The sequence below is a fragment of the Cryptotermes secundus genome, unplaced genomic scaffold, assembly GCF_002891405.2.
Source record: "Cryptotermes secundus unplaced genomic scaffold, Csec_1.0 scaffold99, whole genome shotgun sequence".
NCBI lineage: Eukaryota > Metazoa > Arthropoda > Insecta > Blattodea > Kalotermitidae > Cryptotermes > Cryptotermes secundus.
In genome coordinates, this window is record NW_019725842.1 from 791,473 (window position 1) to 811,180 (window position 19,708).

General features: G+C 42.3%; 1 protein-coding gene across 3 annotated transcripts in view; it reads right to left on the bottom strand.

The window, feature by feature from the left end:
- LOC111863629 (fork head domain-containing protein FD5) overlaps positions 1-17,113 on the bottom strand; it is a 119,501-nt gene extending 102,388 nt beyond the window's left edge. For all 3 annotated transcript variants that reach the window (XR_004512924.1, XM_023850122.2, XM_023850123.2), the window contains exon 1: positions 15,148-17,113. Coding sequence is in view for 2 of the 3 variants with exons in the window: in XM_023850122.2 (XP_023705890.1) it covers positions 15,156-16,193 (1,038 nt within the window). In the remaining variant the exon portion in view is untranslated. The remainder of the gene's footprint in view (positions 1-15,147) is intronic.
- Between the last annotated feature and the right edge of the window lie 2,595 nt (positions 17,114-19,708).

Sequence of the window (19,708 nt, forward strand, 5' to 3'; positions counted from 1 at the left end):
TTTTATTTGGGAAGGACTTCGGCCAGAGGCCTGCTGCCACCTCCCCGGGCTGAGTGATGAGTGAGCCTGAAGGACATGTTAGCCCTCCTGCTTCTCATGACGGATCTGCTTTCAGTTGCAGACAGCATTTTAAATCGGATGATTTGGGAAGATAATTGCGAATGTTGAGTTCTTAACAAATTGTAAGGAGCCGCTTGTCGCCTGTCTCCAGGGACTTGTTTTGAGTCTGACGAAAACCACGATAATTCTAAGTCAGAGTGACAGAGCCTTACCTCTTCTGATTTCTATCCCGGCGGAGCCAGATTCGAATCTCAGCTGGAAAAACGGCTCCTGTGAGTGAGGTATTTTGGTGCTGATGGTCCTGCAGGCACGTGAGGGGAAAGTACGCCTATATGCTTGATATTGACGCTTTAGTGCCTACTGAAGGATCTAACAATATTCAGATCCACGGTTTGAGTCTTTTTATATTTACACATGAATCAACTGATTGGCATAATTTTGACAGACCTGTAGGACTGCACGCAACGTCGCTTGTATGCACGCTGAGGGGTCTAACAGTATGTAGGCCTAAAATTTGAGCTTTTATTTAATTTAGTAAACTTGTTTTTATTTTATTCCCTCCCGACAACTTAAAGCATGGCTGTGTCATAGGTTCTTCGATTCTTACAGCAAGTTTAGGCTTATTAAGCCATAAATAAAATAAAATAAAAAAATTTCACACATAATATGACGCTAAAATACTGAATTAGAAACCTTTTAAACGCATATACCTATGCCAACGTACTTGATATGAGCTTATATCTATGCAGTTTTCTGTATGTGCTGGCATACAAAAAGAACTATTAGACTTTAAATTCATTTCAGCAACCTGACTGCCCGGCTTCAGTCAGTGTCTGACTGAACAAGGGAAAGCTAAAAATAAAGTCTTCCATAAAAATTGAATGCCCCTTCATTTTATCCAATATATCTATGAATACAAGGTATGGAACCGCCATAATAGTGTGTTACGATACCCTTCTTCCGTGTAATGCTTTACACTGTTCTGTTTTAAATTGAGACATACTTGTTTAAGTTCGGAAGCGTCTTCTGAAACCAGCCAGAGAGAAACATAACACACCAGCTGTGAATCTGTCACTCTTCGTCTGGGAAGTCTTTGTTCCACCGTCCGGGCTTTCGAAACTTCCTACCGGAGAGACAGGATTGCCGGCAAGGGGAAGAGGCAACCCAGGCATCTCCCTTTTCCTCCGATTTTTGAAAAGGGATAAAAAACCAAAGAAGAAGAAAATATACCTCATATATTAATACAAAAATAAAAACTATTTTAAAATATTTTTTTTATTTTGTTCCGAATATGAATGGCGATATATAAAACGTCTTAAACGTACGTTAGCAAGCAAATTTTGGCAGCCCCCCTCCCCCTAGGAAGTGATCCTATAAGAGCCCATGTTCACTAATGGAGCAGGATCCTTCTTGAGAGTCTGACGGGCTCTCATCTGGTCAAGTAATTCTCCGCCATTTGTGAAAACCGAAAAACTACACCGTGTTGACAATATCCTTTGATTCAGTTTAATCCTGGGCTTCGTGAATTCAGCTGAAACCCTCATAAGCTAACGCAAATCTTTAAGAAAGCACCATTGAACTCTACTCTCCCGTCGGCGAAAGAATCTCTCATATATTCTAATTCCTTCGAGTTTTCGGTCAAAATTGTGTATCTAATGTCGCCGACAAGCGGCAATCGCTCTGTCGGTATAGCTCGCTTGCGGACTAGAGGCCACGGAGCTTGTATGCATTTATAATGTTCCATATGTGTTCTATATTTCCTAATAATCTAATTACTCTTGATTTGCTCCTCCTTACAGTATCTGGAGAAGAATATTGAATGAATTTCGTAATTATATGCTTACTCCCTCCTCCCTGTACGCATTGAGAACTAGGGTACTCAGCCTTTAGTGCGATATTGACCAGGCCTGGGATGGATCACCAGTATGTGTAGGTTTCGGGAGGCGAGCTGGCCGTCTGTTAAGCCACATTAAACGTTATATACTGGAGTTCTTAACCGCGACGTCGGAACATTAGGTCTGGTGGGGGACCTATTCTGCTATTATGGCAATGTTGGCTCAACTCTGTACGACTCTGCTAACATAAGGTACAGTGGGGCGTTAAGAACAGCCATTAATTACTTAGGTCGAGGGTTGCAAGGGGGAGAGTTAGGAGTGAGATAGCTGTGCTACAGAAGAACTGGAGGGAACGGAAGACACCATTAATGATGAATCTGTTTGTAAGAGAGCAGACCGAATTATATGGATCTCAGAGATTTCGGGACTTGTTTATTTAATACTACAATTAGTTACATTTTCAAAATATATGTTTCCAAGAATTTTAACTTTTATATTTCATTTAATAACATTAATATGAATGGTTTCTGTTTTATTTCAGCGAGAAACTTTAGATATTATAAAAACGAAGTAGGTTAGCATAGTGGTAATAATCGTATCTGGTATGAATTAGAACTGTATCCCGGATTAACCTGACTGAATTACTACGTGGTTCTCCTGAGTTCTCTCGAATGCCGAGACAATAAACCCATGCTGAAACAGGCTATGGTCGCTTCCTTCCCAGTCCTGTACCATCCACCGCAAGGTAAGGTAAGGTTGTCCCTGTGCTTATAGTGGGTGGGTGTGTGTGTGTGTGAATATTTTGTTCCAAGAAATAAATTTTGAGGCATCCTGACACTTCTTAATCGATAAGAGTACGTCCTCAGTACACAGAAGAAGCATAATTCTGTCTTTTAACCTGGCATACTGAAAGATTTTCGTAATTTACAAACACAGCGAACGTTCACCAGACACTTTCTTCGTGATTCAAATAAGCGCTTCCACAGAAACCCTGATCTGTGCAATCCATTCGTCATTCAGGGAGGACATTTTCCCTAATAATTTGTATCGAACTTTTATTTAGGATTTTGCTAGAGGCCTGTAATTTCTGATTGTCTTCTGAGTGTTACGGGTTTTTCATCCCCTTTTTTAAGTATAAGTACAATACTGAATTAAAAAGGATTCATTCATGGCCCGGTATCCTAAAATTTACACAAAGGGACCGAGGGAAACCACAAAAGATATCAATTGATTTGGCCGGCCTCTGCACAGAGATCTGAAACTCGGATCCTTCGAATATGAATATGAATATTCTAACCACTCGACTGAGATATCCACTTGTTATATTTATATATATTTACATACTTACATATTTACATACATGTACACATACCTATATACATCCCATCATTTTCACACATATTATATAGCCTAATATTTTTTTACGTTTGTAATAAACTGCAAGAATTAGCCACTTTTAAGCTTACTGTTCCATGGCCTACAACGATAATATGAAGAGTGACGTCATTACAGATCTATAATTAAAATAGTCACTAGGCTGACACAACAATTTTATAACTAATCTGGCGTGAGTACGAAGGGCTACTGCTGCTATCAGGGTTAGCATTAAGTCTACAAGTTTATGAATATCTTACAAGGATACCGAAGAAAAATTTGTAATAAACCAATAAAAACACATAAATTTATCCCTGTAACAGGCCGTGGAGGCCCATAGGGTTGAAAGATGTTGAGGTTCCCACATTTTCTAGACGATCGGCTCACAGATGGAGGTGAGGTTGTCAGCCTTACGCGCCGGCAGCGCTTTACTCCCCAGGAAGATTCCTGGTACTTATTTCAGTTTGAGGCTGAGTCAAACCCCAGGGCCATAGTGCGGCTGGAAAGATTATGTCAGTTCAAATATCCGGTTACCTCATCGGGAATAGAACCCGCGAAATTCCGGCTTGTAGCATAGTGTCCCTACCAACTACGCTAAGGCGTTCTCCAATAAACCAATATAAACCAAGTGTAATTATTATCTATTTTTCTTTCTAGGAGTATTTATATGATTATAAGAAGAATTAAATACGATAAACAGGGTGTGGATCAGCCGTATCAAACATGTGGCCCCCATAGCCACAGAGTGCGGCCCCTCAACTTTTAGAGCTAATTGATATTCAAATCAATATTAAAATTTTAGTAGAAATATTTTTTGTAAAGACAATTTTCCAACAGACCAGAAGACAAGAAGTCTCACGCAGACATACTAAATTAGCAGGCAGCAGGAAATTCAATGTTTTGCTATTTCTAACATAATTTCTTGTGTAATCTCACTTTTTACATATTGAAAAGCTGCTTGATACTTGTCAAAAATGGCATTTTCTTGCTTTTTAAAACTGCAAGATATGTGACTTTAGGTAATTATATTGAAATTATTCCTAAATAATAAATAAAATTAAATTTCCTTGTATCAAAATCTAATGTATATTTCTATTTTGAAGTGCGGCCCTGGACTATTATTTATAGGGCTGAGGTGGCCCTCTGTACAAGTTGAGTTTGACATGCCTGGTGTAGATGCTCGCCGAGTATCTGAAGACCGAGTCAGAGACAGCGCCGACTCCACTTAAATGGTTCCTATAGAATCATAAATTTTGTACGAGCGTGACCGTGGATTTTTGAAGGATCTCAAAGCACCTTTAAGTTTCTTCTCTATAAGCTGTAATGTAAAATAGCAACACGAGGACTGTGCGATATCTTGGAATTACAAATCTGTATATATTTCCCTCTTATGACGTACATTGTTACGCCTATATCAGTCTACCCAATTTCATGGAACTTCGTGTATTGTAACTTCATACACATATCAACGATGGTAATTTGAGACATTATGTGATAAAGCAAAAGTCATGGCAGTGGAACTGATTTTGGGGGAGCATGCGGTAGCGTAGTTGTGAAGGTCGCGGTTTCGTGTCCCGATGGGGTAGGATTTTTCAATTAACCTAATGCTTCCAGCCGCACCATGGCACTGGGGTCGACTCAGCCTGTAATAGAAATGAGTACAAGGAATCTTCCTGTGGTGTAAATGGCGGCCGGCGCGTAAGTTTGACAACCTTATCGCCATCTGTGAGCCGAATGTCTAAAGAAAATGAGAGAGCCTCGACGTCTCACAACCTTATGGGCCTCCACGGCCTGTTGAAGGGATAGCTTTACCGAATCTTTTTCGGAACCGATTTTTCCTGTTATATCTGAAAATCTTTTACTTATCATAAAATTATACACCGGGTGTGGCAACATCACTTCGTTGTATAAAATAACACATCTCCGATATGCAGTTTACATACAGGTAGCAGAAATTCTAATCTCATTAATTCTTCCCAAAAACTCCATTCAAGATCGGCTGTTAATAGTAATCCACCAAGTATAGGGCTCCCATTTTGAAACAGATATTATGTGTAACCGAGCAATATTGATTGATTGAAATTGAAGGACTGTGTTAACTCATGCACATTAGGGGCGCCACCGATGGCAGGAAATGTGAAAGGTTTCGTAACGAGAATTCTGGAAGTGAATCCAGAAATAACATTCGATCAGACATCGTGAAGTCTCTACTGCGAAGACTTCGCTTGGTGTTCTCAAAAATATCTTTGATGAAGTTACAAAAAATCGTTACCTTCATCAAATAGCAGCCCCCCCAGTTCACGGCTCTTTCCGGTATTGTGCCAGGAAGTGAGTTCTGATCACGCCTCTCTCCTGCCTCACACGAAAATACGATGGCTGTCACGTGGAAAGGCTTTGAGTTTCGTGACGGGCTGCAAGCATTCTTAATGAATTAGGAGCACAAGTGAGTATAATTATTTGACGATGATGAGTGATAGCTAAAGCGCCGTACTTATTAGTAGTGCTCATTTTCTTAAATGAAGAAGCAGACAATATCCAGGAAGAACGAAAATATTCTGAGCAGTATAGACACAATTCAAGGATTCTGCGTAATGTTTACAGCATATTGCCAGTGGGTCCGCTTGCTGCAGGCAGGGAATATATCTGTCACTGAAGAACATTTAAACGCACTGCAGTGAAATTATAAGAGTATTTTGAAAAAATGTGGGTTCGTGATAAGTTCCATGTATAGGGAGATGAAAGTAAGGAAGATGAGATGGAAGAGACACCGTGAGAAAACTAGGCATGGAAGTCAGTAGATCTACATGTCCAATGCCTATTAAAGCTATCCTTGTAAGAGGCCATGGAGGCCCATAGGATTGTGAGACATCTAGGCTCCTATATTTTCTTTAGACAATCGGCTCACAGAAGGCGGTGAGGTCGTCAATCTTACGCGCCAGCCGCCCTTTATCCCCCAGGAAGAGTCTTGGTACCAACTTCTGTTGCAGGCTGAGTCAACCCCAGGGTCATAGTGCGGCTGGAAGGATTAGGTAAAAAAAAAAACACCTCATCGGGACTCGAACCCGCGACCTTTCGGCTTGTAGCATAGAGTCTCGACCAACTACGCTGCCGCGTGTCCCCCCCCCCTTGTTCTCTCGGGAACAGAACCCAAGGATTCTAGTAACTTTCCTGAATACATTTTCCCGGTACGTGAATACAGGAATATAAATTTGAAATAGGCTATGGACCTACATTTTCAATTCAGTGATCACGACCATCCGACTATTTTATTTGACGTCAAATATTCGGCGCGACGGTAGTCATGAATTAATCACTCATGAAAGCGAAAAATTTGTACAAATTGTGGCGTCATTGCTCAAAGCAAGAACTGTGGAGCCAGAGAAAGAGCCGTTGCTAGATAATACCAGCACGCAACAATATAGGAAGATTTAACGCGTACAGCCGTTGCTATGGAGCGACTGGGTAAGTACGTTTCCGCAGAGATTAATTCACTCAATACTACAAGAGCTTTTTCTGCGCGGTCGGTGCCGAGGATTTATAAAGACAAAGAAGATCGTTTAAGTCAGTTAAGTTTCAAGACACCAGCCTGCCAGGGTATAAGCTTGGGAGTAGAAGGGTTAAGGCATCAGAATTACTGAGTGCAGTTCAGTGGAGTTGAAAGTCTAGCTGTGAAGATAAGAATGTTACATGTGCTACAGTACCGCTATACACGTATTTGAAGTGTGTGAATCAGTGAGACTGTTATAGTTCCTGCGTTAAGCTCCACTGCCAGGAATTGACTAGTAAAGACTGTAATACACTGAGGATGATAGTGTGTGTGTGTGTAACGGTGAATTGTAAGGTGTATAGATCAGCGATAGCGCTGTAATATCCTGTACTTCAGAGTGGCATGTATAAGGTGACAATATAGCCTCTCCAACTAGTTCAATCCATACCCCGTCTAAAATTCACTCCTACCCTTGACAATATTTATATTACAGCTTTTCCAGAGCATTGAGGCCAGCTCTGGGGCCCACGCAGCCTACTATTCAGTGGGTTATAGGGCGATTTCACCGCCGGTATAAAACAGCCGGGGAGTGAAGCCTACCACTCATCTTCATCGAATGCCAAGGTCAAGAATTGTGGAGCCATACCTCCATTTCCCAATATGTCTTCATGGTGTATCACTTAATGAAATTTGCAGAGGGATAATTGTTTAATAATATAACGATCCTGTTATTCTGTACACAACGAGCAAGTTATGAGCTTCGAAAATGGGTGGCAAGAGCGGTCCCATGGGGCGCCGGATACACATTCCATTGCACAAGCAAGCCGCTGTAGAACAAGCAGCTTAGGACGTGTAACTTGCGGTCAGGCAGTTTACTCAGTCGTGCACATCCGATAATACAAATTTTCGTGGGATTTTGCCCTAGGTAACAAGAGTCTTTAACAATAGAGCTTCTGCTTGTCAAGTATAATGGTGTAGGTTACAGCTAGGCGGTTGTTGTTCTTGTTGCCTTGAGGGCACTGTTTTTTTTTTTGTTTAAATTTTATTTCTTAAACTTAGCAGCTGGAAGCATTTATCTAATTATCTCAATGTTGAAATGCTAAATAATTTTATGTTACATCGACAGATATATTGTTTCCATGGTAAAGCTTAACAGTGGGCTGTCTTGAAATCAGACATTAGCGCTCTCCCTGCTTATTGATTGTTTATATAGTAAAATGTAAGGCCAGTTTATTTTTAATTTCACTGTTTAGGACACCTTAGAAATGGGCACAGTGCTCCCATGCAAACCGAGCGCTTCTTTCTTTTTGTCCACAAATTTTAATTAATGTGGGGGGGGGGGTACCAGCATACACGCATTATGTAGGCCAGTCTCTGGGCAATGTTTTTAAACACATTTTTCTCTATTTTTCAGCAAGAAGTAGCTAACATCTGCACTATGGCTGCCGGCGCATATGGCTGACCACACCGCCAACTGAGAGGCGATTGCGTAGGAAATGTGGGAGCCTCGACGTCTCACAAACCTATAGGCCTCCACGGCCTGTTACAGGGATAGCTTTACCATCTCCGTATCCATCTCCTAAGTGGCGCTTGTCAAGTTTCCACACCACAATGTTTCACGCATTCCTTTTGTTCTCGGCCGAACTTCAAGGTCGGTATATCTAAGCGAGCCCTATATATCACGATCAGAACAACATAAGTTGGTCTGTGTAATGATGAACTGCCTCCGTGTGTAGTATGCTAAACTGCTTACTTGCGACGTTTCACTATCCTTGAGTAGAAACAGCCCTATTCAGTTTTCGAAAACTTCTATATCCTGGGAATTTACTACAGTATGAATATGTAGAATTTATAATTTTTTTTTTCAAGTACTGGGCCTATGTTTCGAATTATAAACTAACCAAAATATCAGAGTATACGCCTGTAATAAGAGGGGAAAAAGGTAAAACTATACCTGTAACAAGCCGTGAAGGCCCATAGGGTTGTGAGACGTCGAGGTTTCCACATTTTCTCTAGACAGTCAGCTCACAGATGGCGGTAAGTTTGTCAGCGGAGCTTTACCCCCAAAGAAGGTTCCTAGTGCTCATTTCTGTTGCAGGCTGAGTCAACCCCAGGGCCATAGTGCGGCTGGAAGGATTAGGTAAATTGAAAAGAATCCACCTCATCGGGACTAGAAACCGCGACATTCCAGCTTGTAGCATAGTACCTAGACCAATAACTGACATTTACAAAAATCGACCGATCTGAAAGAAACACACTTGCTTCAAGGTCTATTCGCGGAGGTGAAAACTTAGATCCAGGTTTTCTGTGGTTATGATATCATAGTGCCTTTTAGAATGTAACAAATATTTCGGAGAAGCCTGTAGCTCCATATTTAGGGTCGAAGTGCAGATGGATGTGGCGTGAACATCTGCTACCATCTACACGACTACAGAATGTCATGCCCAGTCTGCAGTTTGCTTCATACAGATCACTTACTGCAGTAAATCCTATAGGCTTACTCTAACGAATCCTCGAACTCCGATCCCAGGGCTCAAGTAGGAGAGCAAGGCTGTCATTAGTGTATAAAATTTGAGGTTTTTGCAGCTGCGAAGATTCATATTTATATCAGTCATCTGGGTTATGACACACATTTCGGAATGAGATACTGACTCTGTTTTCAGGATTGAAGATGGAGACACTGTGTTCCTCTAAACTGTTAATACCCAGCTCTCCTACTGCACCTGGAGGGCTCTGATTTCCGTACAGACGCATACGGCCGTGGATGCGAATGCGCCCCTAAACCTTACTGACATGCACACACACAAACACAATATGTCTTCATTCAGTAAGGCGCCTGATTCTTGAGTTTTGTTTTAGCCTTTGACGTTTTGTTCTTCAGCCGTATCGATCGTACTGCATCAGTGGTTATTAAGAATGAGATGAAGAGGAAAGAATTCACGGCCGTGGGGATCCGTTGCGTTGACCACGCGACACCCTCTGTCCTCTAGAGTTGGCACTAACTTCGCAGACAAGCGGCGGTCGCTCGGTCGGTATAGTTCGCTTGCGGACTACAGGCCACAGAGTTTGATTTTGTTTTTGTTTGATGTGGAAAGAAACAGCCATTAATTATTTTAAGACACCATTCCAGAATTTAGTTGAAGGGACCGAAGAAGATCATAATGAACCCCAGCTCCAAGATAGACAATATTGCGGCCGAGTTTCAAAGCAGTCGTACCTACCTCTGCAGGTGGACAACCTGCGGAGAACTGTAGTGGATTTAGCAGTAAAGCTGTCAATGTGGCGAATAGCACGTGTTCGTGTTAGAACGTGCGTCATAACAATTTTATTAAAAGAAGTAATTATTAATTCTAAAAAAAAAAAAGAGACTTTACAGAATTATTCATCAATGAAGACAGATTCATAATTATGATGGTTGTGAAGTTGTTTAAGTTTATGTTCGTTCAGTTTCAAATTTGTTGTAGGCCTAGAGAGCTGTGGTTTTGTGCACAACCGCGTGGAAAATCTGAGTTTCTGTTCTCGCACGCTGAATACTTGAGCCACAGCGTTGACAGCAGACATTGCCAGCGCAGAACCATTACGGACTGCTCACGTACCCGTGCAGTTGGAAACACGATCAATAGGAACAAGTAAAATAAAATCTCCACTACAGATACAAGGAGTATGACAGCAAATCGAAGTCTGTCAAGTGTTATTATGTCTATGCAGATCTACACTCTAGGCCTCATACCAGGAAAGTTGGAAGAGTGTTGAGCTCCTCTTTGTAAACTGTGTAGGCATACAAATACCAGGCCAGAATTCGGGTCTTAATTGATATTTGATCCTGATATTTAAGCAAACACTATATAAAGCTGCAAACTAGTTGAATTTTGAAATAATCATATTTATATAGTAACGGGATTTAAAGAAAATAATTACTTATTATATATGTAAAATGACTAAAATATGTCTAAGAAACAAAATTAATTTCACGGAGCAGAGTCGATTTTGAGAAGCTGACCGTCGTTCTTCTTGTGGAGGGTACGCGGGCGTACACGCTTTCCGCCAATAAGTGACTTACATTTTCTGCTGTTCTGTACAGACTGTACACTGTAGCATTAGGAAACATTACACAGGTTCGCAAAGAAACAGCCAATTCTTCCCCTTTTCATGTTATTCTCTTAATTTACGTTGTATTCAACAATATACCTCTATTAAAAGAGAAAGAACTAATATGACTGGAGTCCGTTGTACCTGTAACAACTATTTGAGAATATTTATTTTTATTCTAGGTCTCAACTCCCTCAGCTTAGCCTCCAGTTCTTAAAAATATGCGGACTGAGAAGAAATTAATATAAATATTGTACTATTTTTTTTCGATTAGTATGACAATATAATAATATATTTTTTGTAGATATTATTAAAATATATTTGAAGTACACGTAATATTTTCAAAGAAATTCTAATTTAGCTCTTAAATTTCCTTGTGTCGGGATAGCGCAGTCAATAAAGTCTGGCTATGGGCTGGACGACCAAGGGGTCGGACTTCGAGTCCCGGTATTGTCAAGAATTTTTTCTCCTCTACAGCCTTAAGACAGGCTCTGGGGCCCACCCAGCTTCCTATCCAAAGTGTCTTCGTTGAAAAGTCCATCCACTTGCTTATTTAATTATGCAATCACAAGAAATTGTTCGTTTGTGAACCTGAAATTAGATCCCGAGTTTAGGAAATCTAATCATTCTACTTGACCCTACCTCAGTCAAAACCCTTCCAGTCACTCCTATTTCTCCGAACCTTTTTAATTGTATCCTCTCTCAATGCATTTGTCCCCCAAGTGGCCTCTTCTCCTAAAGTTTTCTGGCCAAAACTCTTCATGCATCTCTTATTTCCCGCCCTAGTGTAACGCGTCACTAATGCTACTTCGTCCTTTGACAATACGCGTGAAGAGTATACACACTACATTATGAAGCCTATATTATCAAGTTAATATCTTATTATATATTTCAATATTAGGTCCAATATAAACAGAAGTCTTGCCAGCTGATGGACAATAACAATTTATGACGTTCCTTCTATTGCTATAGGCCTATAATTATGCACTGGAGTAAGACGGGCGTAGATATGAAATCTTGTAAAATAGACCCACTGTTGTTCCCGCACTCTTATATGAGAAACCTGATACAGAAGGGCAAAAATGTTAGTAGAAATAAAGAAGAAAACTAACTCCTGTAAATATGGTCACAGGCCTACTAGATTTGGTAAAGGGGCAAAGTTATCCCTGTGCTTAACTAATTAAGCACTTTGCCCGAAAGCGTATGGTGGAGTGGATGTATAGATCCACATTTTCTTGTCCTCGGCAATAGATGGAGGTGAGTGGTCAGCTTCACGCCCCGGGGCCTACTAGATTAGGCATAATTAAAATGAAGCTGTAGAGAAGGGACCGAGTACGGATTAAGTGGAAGACTGGACTAAGCTTACAATAACACAACAGTCACCTTGTCAGAATGGACACAAAGAGACTCCTTAAACTTCATTTCTGTCAGACTACGAACAGAAAGGATAGGCGTTTCCGTATCGGAGATGTGTGTGAAGTTGGAACGGGTTTCAATGCAATCTGAAGAAGGCAGAAGAAGGAAGCCTAATTTTCGGCCTAGGGCCGCGCCATAGCTCAAGCGGTTAGTCGCTGGCTTCCCACCGCGGTGGCCCGGGTTCAATCACGGGTCTGGTCAAGTGGGATTTGTGGTGGACAAAGTGGTGCTGGGGAAGGTTTTCTCTGAGTACTTCGCTTTCCCCTGTCAATCTTAATTCCACCAATTGCTCCATAACCACCCTCATCTATCATCTAGGGCTGGTACAATAGGCTAGAAGTGGCCGCAGTACAAGGGACTTAGTCCCACCCCACTGGCAATAAAAAAAGATTCTACCTTCAGTGCACAGAACACAGAAGTGGTTCACATTTCCAGTTCTGCAGCACACAACATATAGTTTGTTTATATAGCTCAGTTAGACATAAGTCAAAGTTAAAGATGAAAGTAAAATTGGCCGCCCGCTTGCTTAAGCACTACATCTTGAAGACGGATAGAGGAGTAGGTGCGTAGCTTCATGTATTCAGAATTTCGGTACTGGATGGAAGCATATGCATATTTAATTTTCTTTCAAATAATACAATTGTGCCTTTATAATTCCGAATAGGCCTCAACATAGCGACCGGTAATTCCGAACTTCCAATTAGAATTCAAGGTTCTCACAGTTGGCGTTTAAGAAGAGTTCTATCTTCTGGTGTTGCAGAGAGATGTAACTGCTCCTATTTAAAAACAAAACATTACGATAGGACCCTTTCTACCTGAAGTCAAGACAGTAGTCCGAAATATTTGGCGAGGAAGAAAGTCTAACTCGATTGGGGATTGGTATCTCTTATCTTAAATGTAGGCCCAGGCCTGTTTGGTTTTCAAACTAAATTCAGGGACGTAGCCTGAAGCCCTTCAGCACAGAGGTGACAGCTTACATCCTGACATACGTAAAAGTTGAGAGATGTGGGTCTTTGGTTTTCATTTTGTGCAGAACTAGGCAGTAACCCCATGTCCCCTACAAGTCTTAAGATTAGCCTAGGACATATACTAGATTCCAAATTTTCGCGGCTATGTATCGGAAGAACATACTGACTCCATCTTCAGGTCAAAAGTAGATGGAGGCAGTATATACCCCCTCCAAAATACTAATAGCTATCGTAACTTAACACATATTTTTGTATTTTAAAAGCATTGCACGTGGGCGGTGGCGGTTGATTTTTTACTCAGCGATTCCAAATCGAGATGTTCAGCGGTGAAAAGGTGTAAAGAAAGGGGCTTCGTCCACTTGACACGAAGCACTTGTCGAAATCAAAATTGACTGACACGAGATATTTATGCCTATTTAAAATACTAAAATTTCTCATACAGACCTATCGTACGCTACTGACAATATAAGAATAAACATTTTCAATTACCTATAACTTAAGTTATTTAGGCCAATGATAATACGAGCCTTTTTTTTATTTAGGTCACTTAACATACAGTAAAGTTGTTTCACCCCTTCATCTGCATACAGACCTAGTCTGTTAAGTTATTACGAATGTATTCCTGGTTACAGCGAAAAATAAACCATCCATATTTCAGCTACATTCCTAGTGACGCGAAATTGTCCCTGTGACCAAGGCGCAGGCCTGTGGGCAGTGCAGAAGTGAATCTCCCCTTGCTCGAGAAAGGTTTCGACAGTGGTTAGGATGGTCATCTTCACAGTATGAAAGCTTACTCTTGAGACTGAACGGACCTTACTGTTGCAACTACTGGGAACGGGAAACTGGGACAGCTCAGTCGGTATAGCAACAGGCTGCGAGCTGGACAGAGGGGTCGAATTTCGAGTCCCGGTAGGGTCAAGAATTCTCTCTTCTACAAGTTGTACAGACCGGATCTTGGGTCCACCCAGCCTCCTATCCAATGTGTACCCGGAGCTCTGACCCCTGACCCCTGGAGTAAAGAGGCCGGAGCGTGAGGCTGACCACTCACCTCCAGCTAGTGACGAGGTCAAGAAAATGTGGATCTATACATCCACTCCCCCATACGCCTTCATGGAGTAGTGCTTAATAAGTTAAGCACAGAGACAACTTACTTTTACCTTACTACTGAAAATGCACAGGCAACAGTCCACAAGTCACTGTCAGTGGGAATGTTTTAGAGAGGAATGCCATTGTGTCTCATTTCAAGTTTGTCAAGCTGATTCGAACTTCAGGTAAGTTATCTCCGATCGTATCTGTGCCTTCTGATTCTTGAGGGGATGACAGAGTGTGTTGCCTCATGTACGGTAATAACAATAACGAAATCATGCTGTGACCCCAACCGTGCGTTTCGAAGTGCCCAATCAAGCGACACACACATTTCAGATTTTGTCTATTTATCATATAGAAAGCAGTGTTTAGGCCTATGTAGGTAGAGATAGGGCTAAATGACTGGGATTTTTTTAGAACATTGAGGACTACTGAAATTATCAGACTGTAAATTCACAAGCACGCCCTTTCAGTCATTCAGAATATGCACATAAGTTAAACTACTCGAGTGTCAAATTTATTCGTGGTTAAGAGTTCCCTCGTCAGAGGTAGCTGCACAGTAACACAAAATTTCCGAGTTAATTTAAAGACTGTGTAGTATGAAATAAGATCTCCTGGCGTGAATCTGTGTAGAAACACAGCACCTTATACTGAGCATTCCTGTTCATAAATAAACAGTTTTTCGTCCTGAGCATAAGAAGGCCCACCTTATTGCTGGAAACAGCTAGGCCGTATAAAGCCGAAGCGCTTTTGTGAGAAGAACTTCTGCCTAGGACGGTGCTCAAAGTTTTGATGATTTTAGTACCGCAGAAGTTATGAGTGAAATCCTTACCTTTGCTGCTAGAGAACCCCAGGAAGCTGCAAGCAATCCGAAGAAGATGAAGACGTGGAATTGTCGACAACATCGAGCAAGGGTGTCGAGGGAGGCGGCGACGCGGAGTCCTCTAACTCCATCACCCTCTGGGCTGGTGGCAGAGGAGGACCAGGAAGAGCGAACTGCTGAGGACACGGCGCAATCATAGGATGGGGCTTGACCAGACTCGGAAGCGCTTGTGGTGGCTTGCTGAACGGGGGAAGAAGAAGTCCGGCTGTAGCGAGGGCTGCAGCATAGACGGCAGCAGCAGCTGGGTGTACGATATAACCACCAGCAGAGTACCCGCCCGATAATTGCTGCTGAAGACAAACGGGGGGATGGTGATGTAAGTATCCTGAAGAGGCCGGAGCCGCCACAGGGATGCTGGGAGCGTAGGGTGGTGAGCAGAAGGAGTTGCCGTGCGCCAGCATGGGTTGAGGCACTGCAGGATGCTGTAAAGCTTGCAGAGCCGCCGCCGCTGCCGACGCCGCATCAGGTAGAGTGTCCACTGCACCATGCATGATGCTATCAATGCTGAAGGACTTGCCGGGAACGTGAAGCGACGCTCCCGCGTACTGTTTCGCCTGATGCGACGCTGACACACTCTTCAGCAACGCACGACTAGGGTCGTTACTGGAAGCTTGCTGAATCGATGCCAGTCCCACTTCTAGGGCGTCTTTCTCGATTTTTGGCAGCTTGAAACGTTTCCGGCGCCTGAGGAAGCTGCCATTCTCGAACATGTCGAGGGCGGCAGGATGCAGGGCCCAGTAGGCGCCCTTTCCAGGGCGGTCGGGCCGCCTCGGGATCTTGATGAAACAGTCGTTGAAGGAGAGGTTGTGCCTCAGAGAGTTTTGCCAGCGCTGCGTGTTGCGGCGGTAGTAAGGGAAACGCTCCGTGATGAAGCGGTAGATGTCTGACAGGGGCAGCATCTTCTCCGGCGAGCTCCAGATGGCCATGGCGGTGAGCGAGATGTAGGAGTAGGGTGGCTTCTGGTCCCCGTACGACTCGCGGCTCGGCCGGGGCATCGCGACGCTTACTTATGCATCACCATTATCGCGGCACTGTGACTCTCATTGTCATAGCTTCCTGTGGGCCAAACATTGCCACTCTTGCCTATGTCAGCACTCCTCAATAACCGAATTGTTCATTATTTGTATTCTGTCTGTTTGAATGTCATTTAGACCATATTGAATCAGTCCTGCACTGCCATTACCCCTCTCATATAGTTACAGACACAGCTTCTAAGGTTGTAACGGTGACTACATGACAAAGATTTTTTCTCCCGTGTTCTCTTGTCTTTAAATAAGTTGATTTACTGTGAATTAAGGGATCAGAATTTAAATAAATAATATTTGGACAGGTATGTAATTGAAACTTACTTGAATTGTGTGAACCATTCCATGAGGATGGGTGAGTAAATTTGAAATCCAGAGAGAGGAATATGTATCTTTTGCTCAAGTTTCACGCAAATTCACGTCCATGTGTGACACAGCCTTCCACTGCAATCAGTTAAAATTACTGTAATGATTGTCAAACAATGTAATAATCGTAAAGTCGGCCATTCTGTTTCGATGATATTTTTGGCCTTTCTGGCTCATTCATGAACACATGACGAATTTCGGAGTCAGTTGTTTTGCATTCAAGGTCAACTTTAGACTGTAGTCAGTTTTGCCAAATATTCCACTTCCGTTACTAAACACGAGTTTCAAGGGACACGTTGCGTTACAGACATGCGAGTAGTAGAGTCCCATAGTCCAAATGCCCTCACTGACTGGCCCCTATATGTTAGTCACCAAGTACGGAAAGAATGTTTATGTTACAGATCTTATTTATTGCCAGTCCGCCAGTACAGTTCATGAAATTCAAAATATTTTTCCTGCTACGACACGCCAGTCACTGCCTCCCTGAAGCACTCACTGCCTGCACATACACACACTTGGTTGGTTGCTTCTCTCAGTCGCCTTAAACTTACTTTATTACCCAGTGGTAAAGAAGGCCCGGGAGGGTTCCTAAGAGGGAAGAGCCAACCGCTACCCGACTCCGCCTTAATCTGTGATTGGTCTGTGACTGGGTCGGCGCGCGACGAAGGGTGGGTCATAGCGTTTATTTTTCTTGTAGGAGGAGCTTTCCACCATTTTGTTTTCTAAAATGCCTGCTTTCAGTTTGTTTATATTTCCCGTAGTTTCCAAGATTATAGGTCAGCTTTCAAGACATATTTGTTAGTATGCGACTGATTTTCTTTGCATGGTAATACATACATAATGTCACGTGTCTTGTCATAGGCGGGACTAAAGCAAATCCAAAGTTTATTTAATTTATTCCGGACATGTGTTTTCGGAGTAGATCTAATATCTAGCCTACTTGTTTCCTGTCATCACCTAATTGCTTCAAAGCACTTGCTTCAAAACCAGTGAACAGTCCACTTTATAAGATGGGTTCAGGCATTAAGCAACTTCCGAAGTTGCTTGTGAGAGAGATGCTCCCAGGGTCACGGGAACAAGTGACCACACCTCGTAGGCTTAGGTCGGCTTGGAATGTACAAGCTTATGAGATCCATCCGAACAGGTCTGTATTTCCAGTCGTCCAGTTCGAAAAAACGTTAATCCACTACACATAGGCCTAAGTTTAACTCTTATGACCTTGCATAACCTTGTTCCCAGGACCATTACGTAAGGCCGATGACTAGAAATTTAACATTCCTGACAGGCAGGGGTGGCTAAATAACAATTCTTGGGCTTAAACTGGCCTGCACAAACTTTTTCTGCGTCTTACGCCCGGAACTGCGTGACAGCTTAGCACTACGATTTTGCTTCTATTACGTTCATTCATTCATTTTAAAATAAAACTGTCCCGAAAGTAAACTGCAAATTTTAACGGTTAACCCGACAGGAGAAGACCGGGTTAGGCAGATAAGTTCACTTTAAGATGGTAAGATCATAAATAAAAACAATTAAGTAAATATGTTTTCATTGTGTACGTTACACTGACAAGTGATACGCGGTAGCTTAGTTGGTCGAGGCACTTTGCTACAAGCAGGAAGGTCCCGGGTTCGATTCCCTATGGTATCATTGGATTGTTTTCAGTTAACCTAAACCTTACAGCCGCATGATGTCCCTGGGTTCGACTCAGCCTCTAACAGAAACGAGTACCAGGAATCTTCCTGGAGGGTAAATTGCGGCTGGCGCTTGAGGCTGATGACCTCACCGCCCCCTGTGAGCCGATTGTATAGAAAATGTGAAAGCCTCGACGTCTCACAACTCTATGGGCCTTCTTGGCCTGTTACAGTGATAGCGTTACCTTTTTATGTTTACGTTACACTGACACAAGCATTGATGTAGGATTTCAGGTTCTCACAGAGGTAGTTAAGTAATTTTCCATCTTCTGGGATATAGCGCTCTGTTGTCTGGATATGAACCGACGTTTAGGAGGAACGTATCACCTCCATCTTCATAGTCGAAAATTAGCAGAGCAAGAAACCAGCGAGAGCGTGTGGCTAGGCACCTGTTCTCACTGGTTTCCTGTTCGGATGAATTTGACCATGAAGATGGAGGTGATACGTTCCTCCGAAACGTCGGCTCACATACGGACTACACGGTTCTATATCCCAGAAAATGGCAAACTTCATAAACATTGACGTTTCGATGAACAATTGACTAAATCATAAATGATGTATTCTCAAAACATTATTAAGTCTAATTTGAGAAGTACGTAGTAAAAGGATATTTCATTCACCTACTCGAGGTGCCCGGGTATTGTGACTTTCTGGACCGAGCAGAATGAATACAATTCATAAGCGTAACCGAATCATTTAGAGGTCCAACTTGTTCACCGCAGACTAACCCATACAGGACTTGACACTCCTCAGTGCAGGGATCTGCACACGCCTGTCACAAGTAGCCAGGCTTGAAACTTTCCAGACGAAATCCAAACAAGGTAATTTCGCGGTCCGTGGCAGACTTATGCACTGTTTGTTTCTCTACTTACTACGAGACTAGTTAGAAACACGGATTTCAGCGTGATCTTTTCTTTTCGCCCACTTTGCCCAGGAATTGGACAAGAGCAAATATTATGTGGTGAGTAGATACTGAATTTTGCTCACAGTGAGCTAGTGAGTTAATCACTGGTGAAAAGGTGTTCTAGTTTCGAAATAGAAAATTGGTCTTGACATGGCTGAGGAATTTCGGGATCTGGAAGATGCTGGGGTATAGTCAAGATAGGAAAGGAGATCAGTGGCAGGAAATGGCTTGTAATGAGCATCAGAAATCATATTCAAGATTAGTGAAATCTTCTTTCATCAGACCATAAAATAATCCTCACTTGAACCTGAACCTTATAGGTCTGGGACGAATTGTTCCTCTTGCATGATATTAAAAATAGCCCTAAATCCTATTAACTTTCCTGGAGGATCCTTTCTCGCATGGGATTCTAGCATTGCATAAGGAATATTGTAATTCCAGGCTGGTGATTTCAAAGATCCTAAAGTAGCTTTCCTTTTAATGGCTCTTCCAGCCCATTAAGGACCCAGACCTCTTATTCAGTT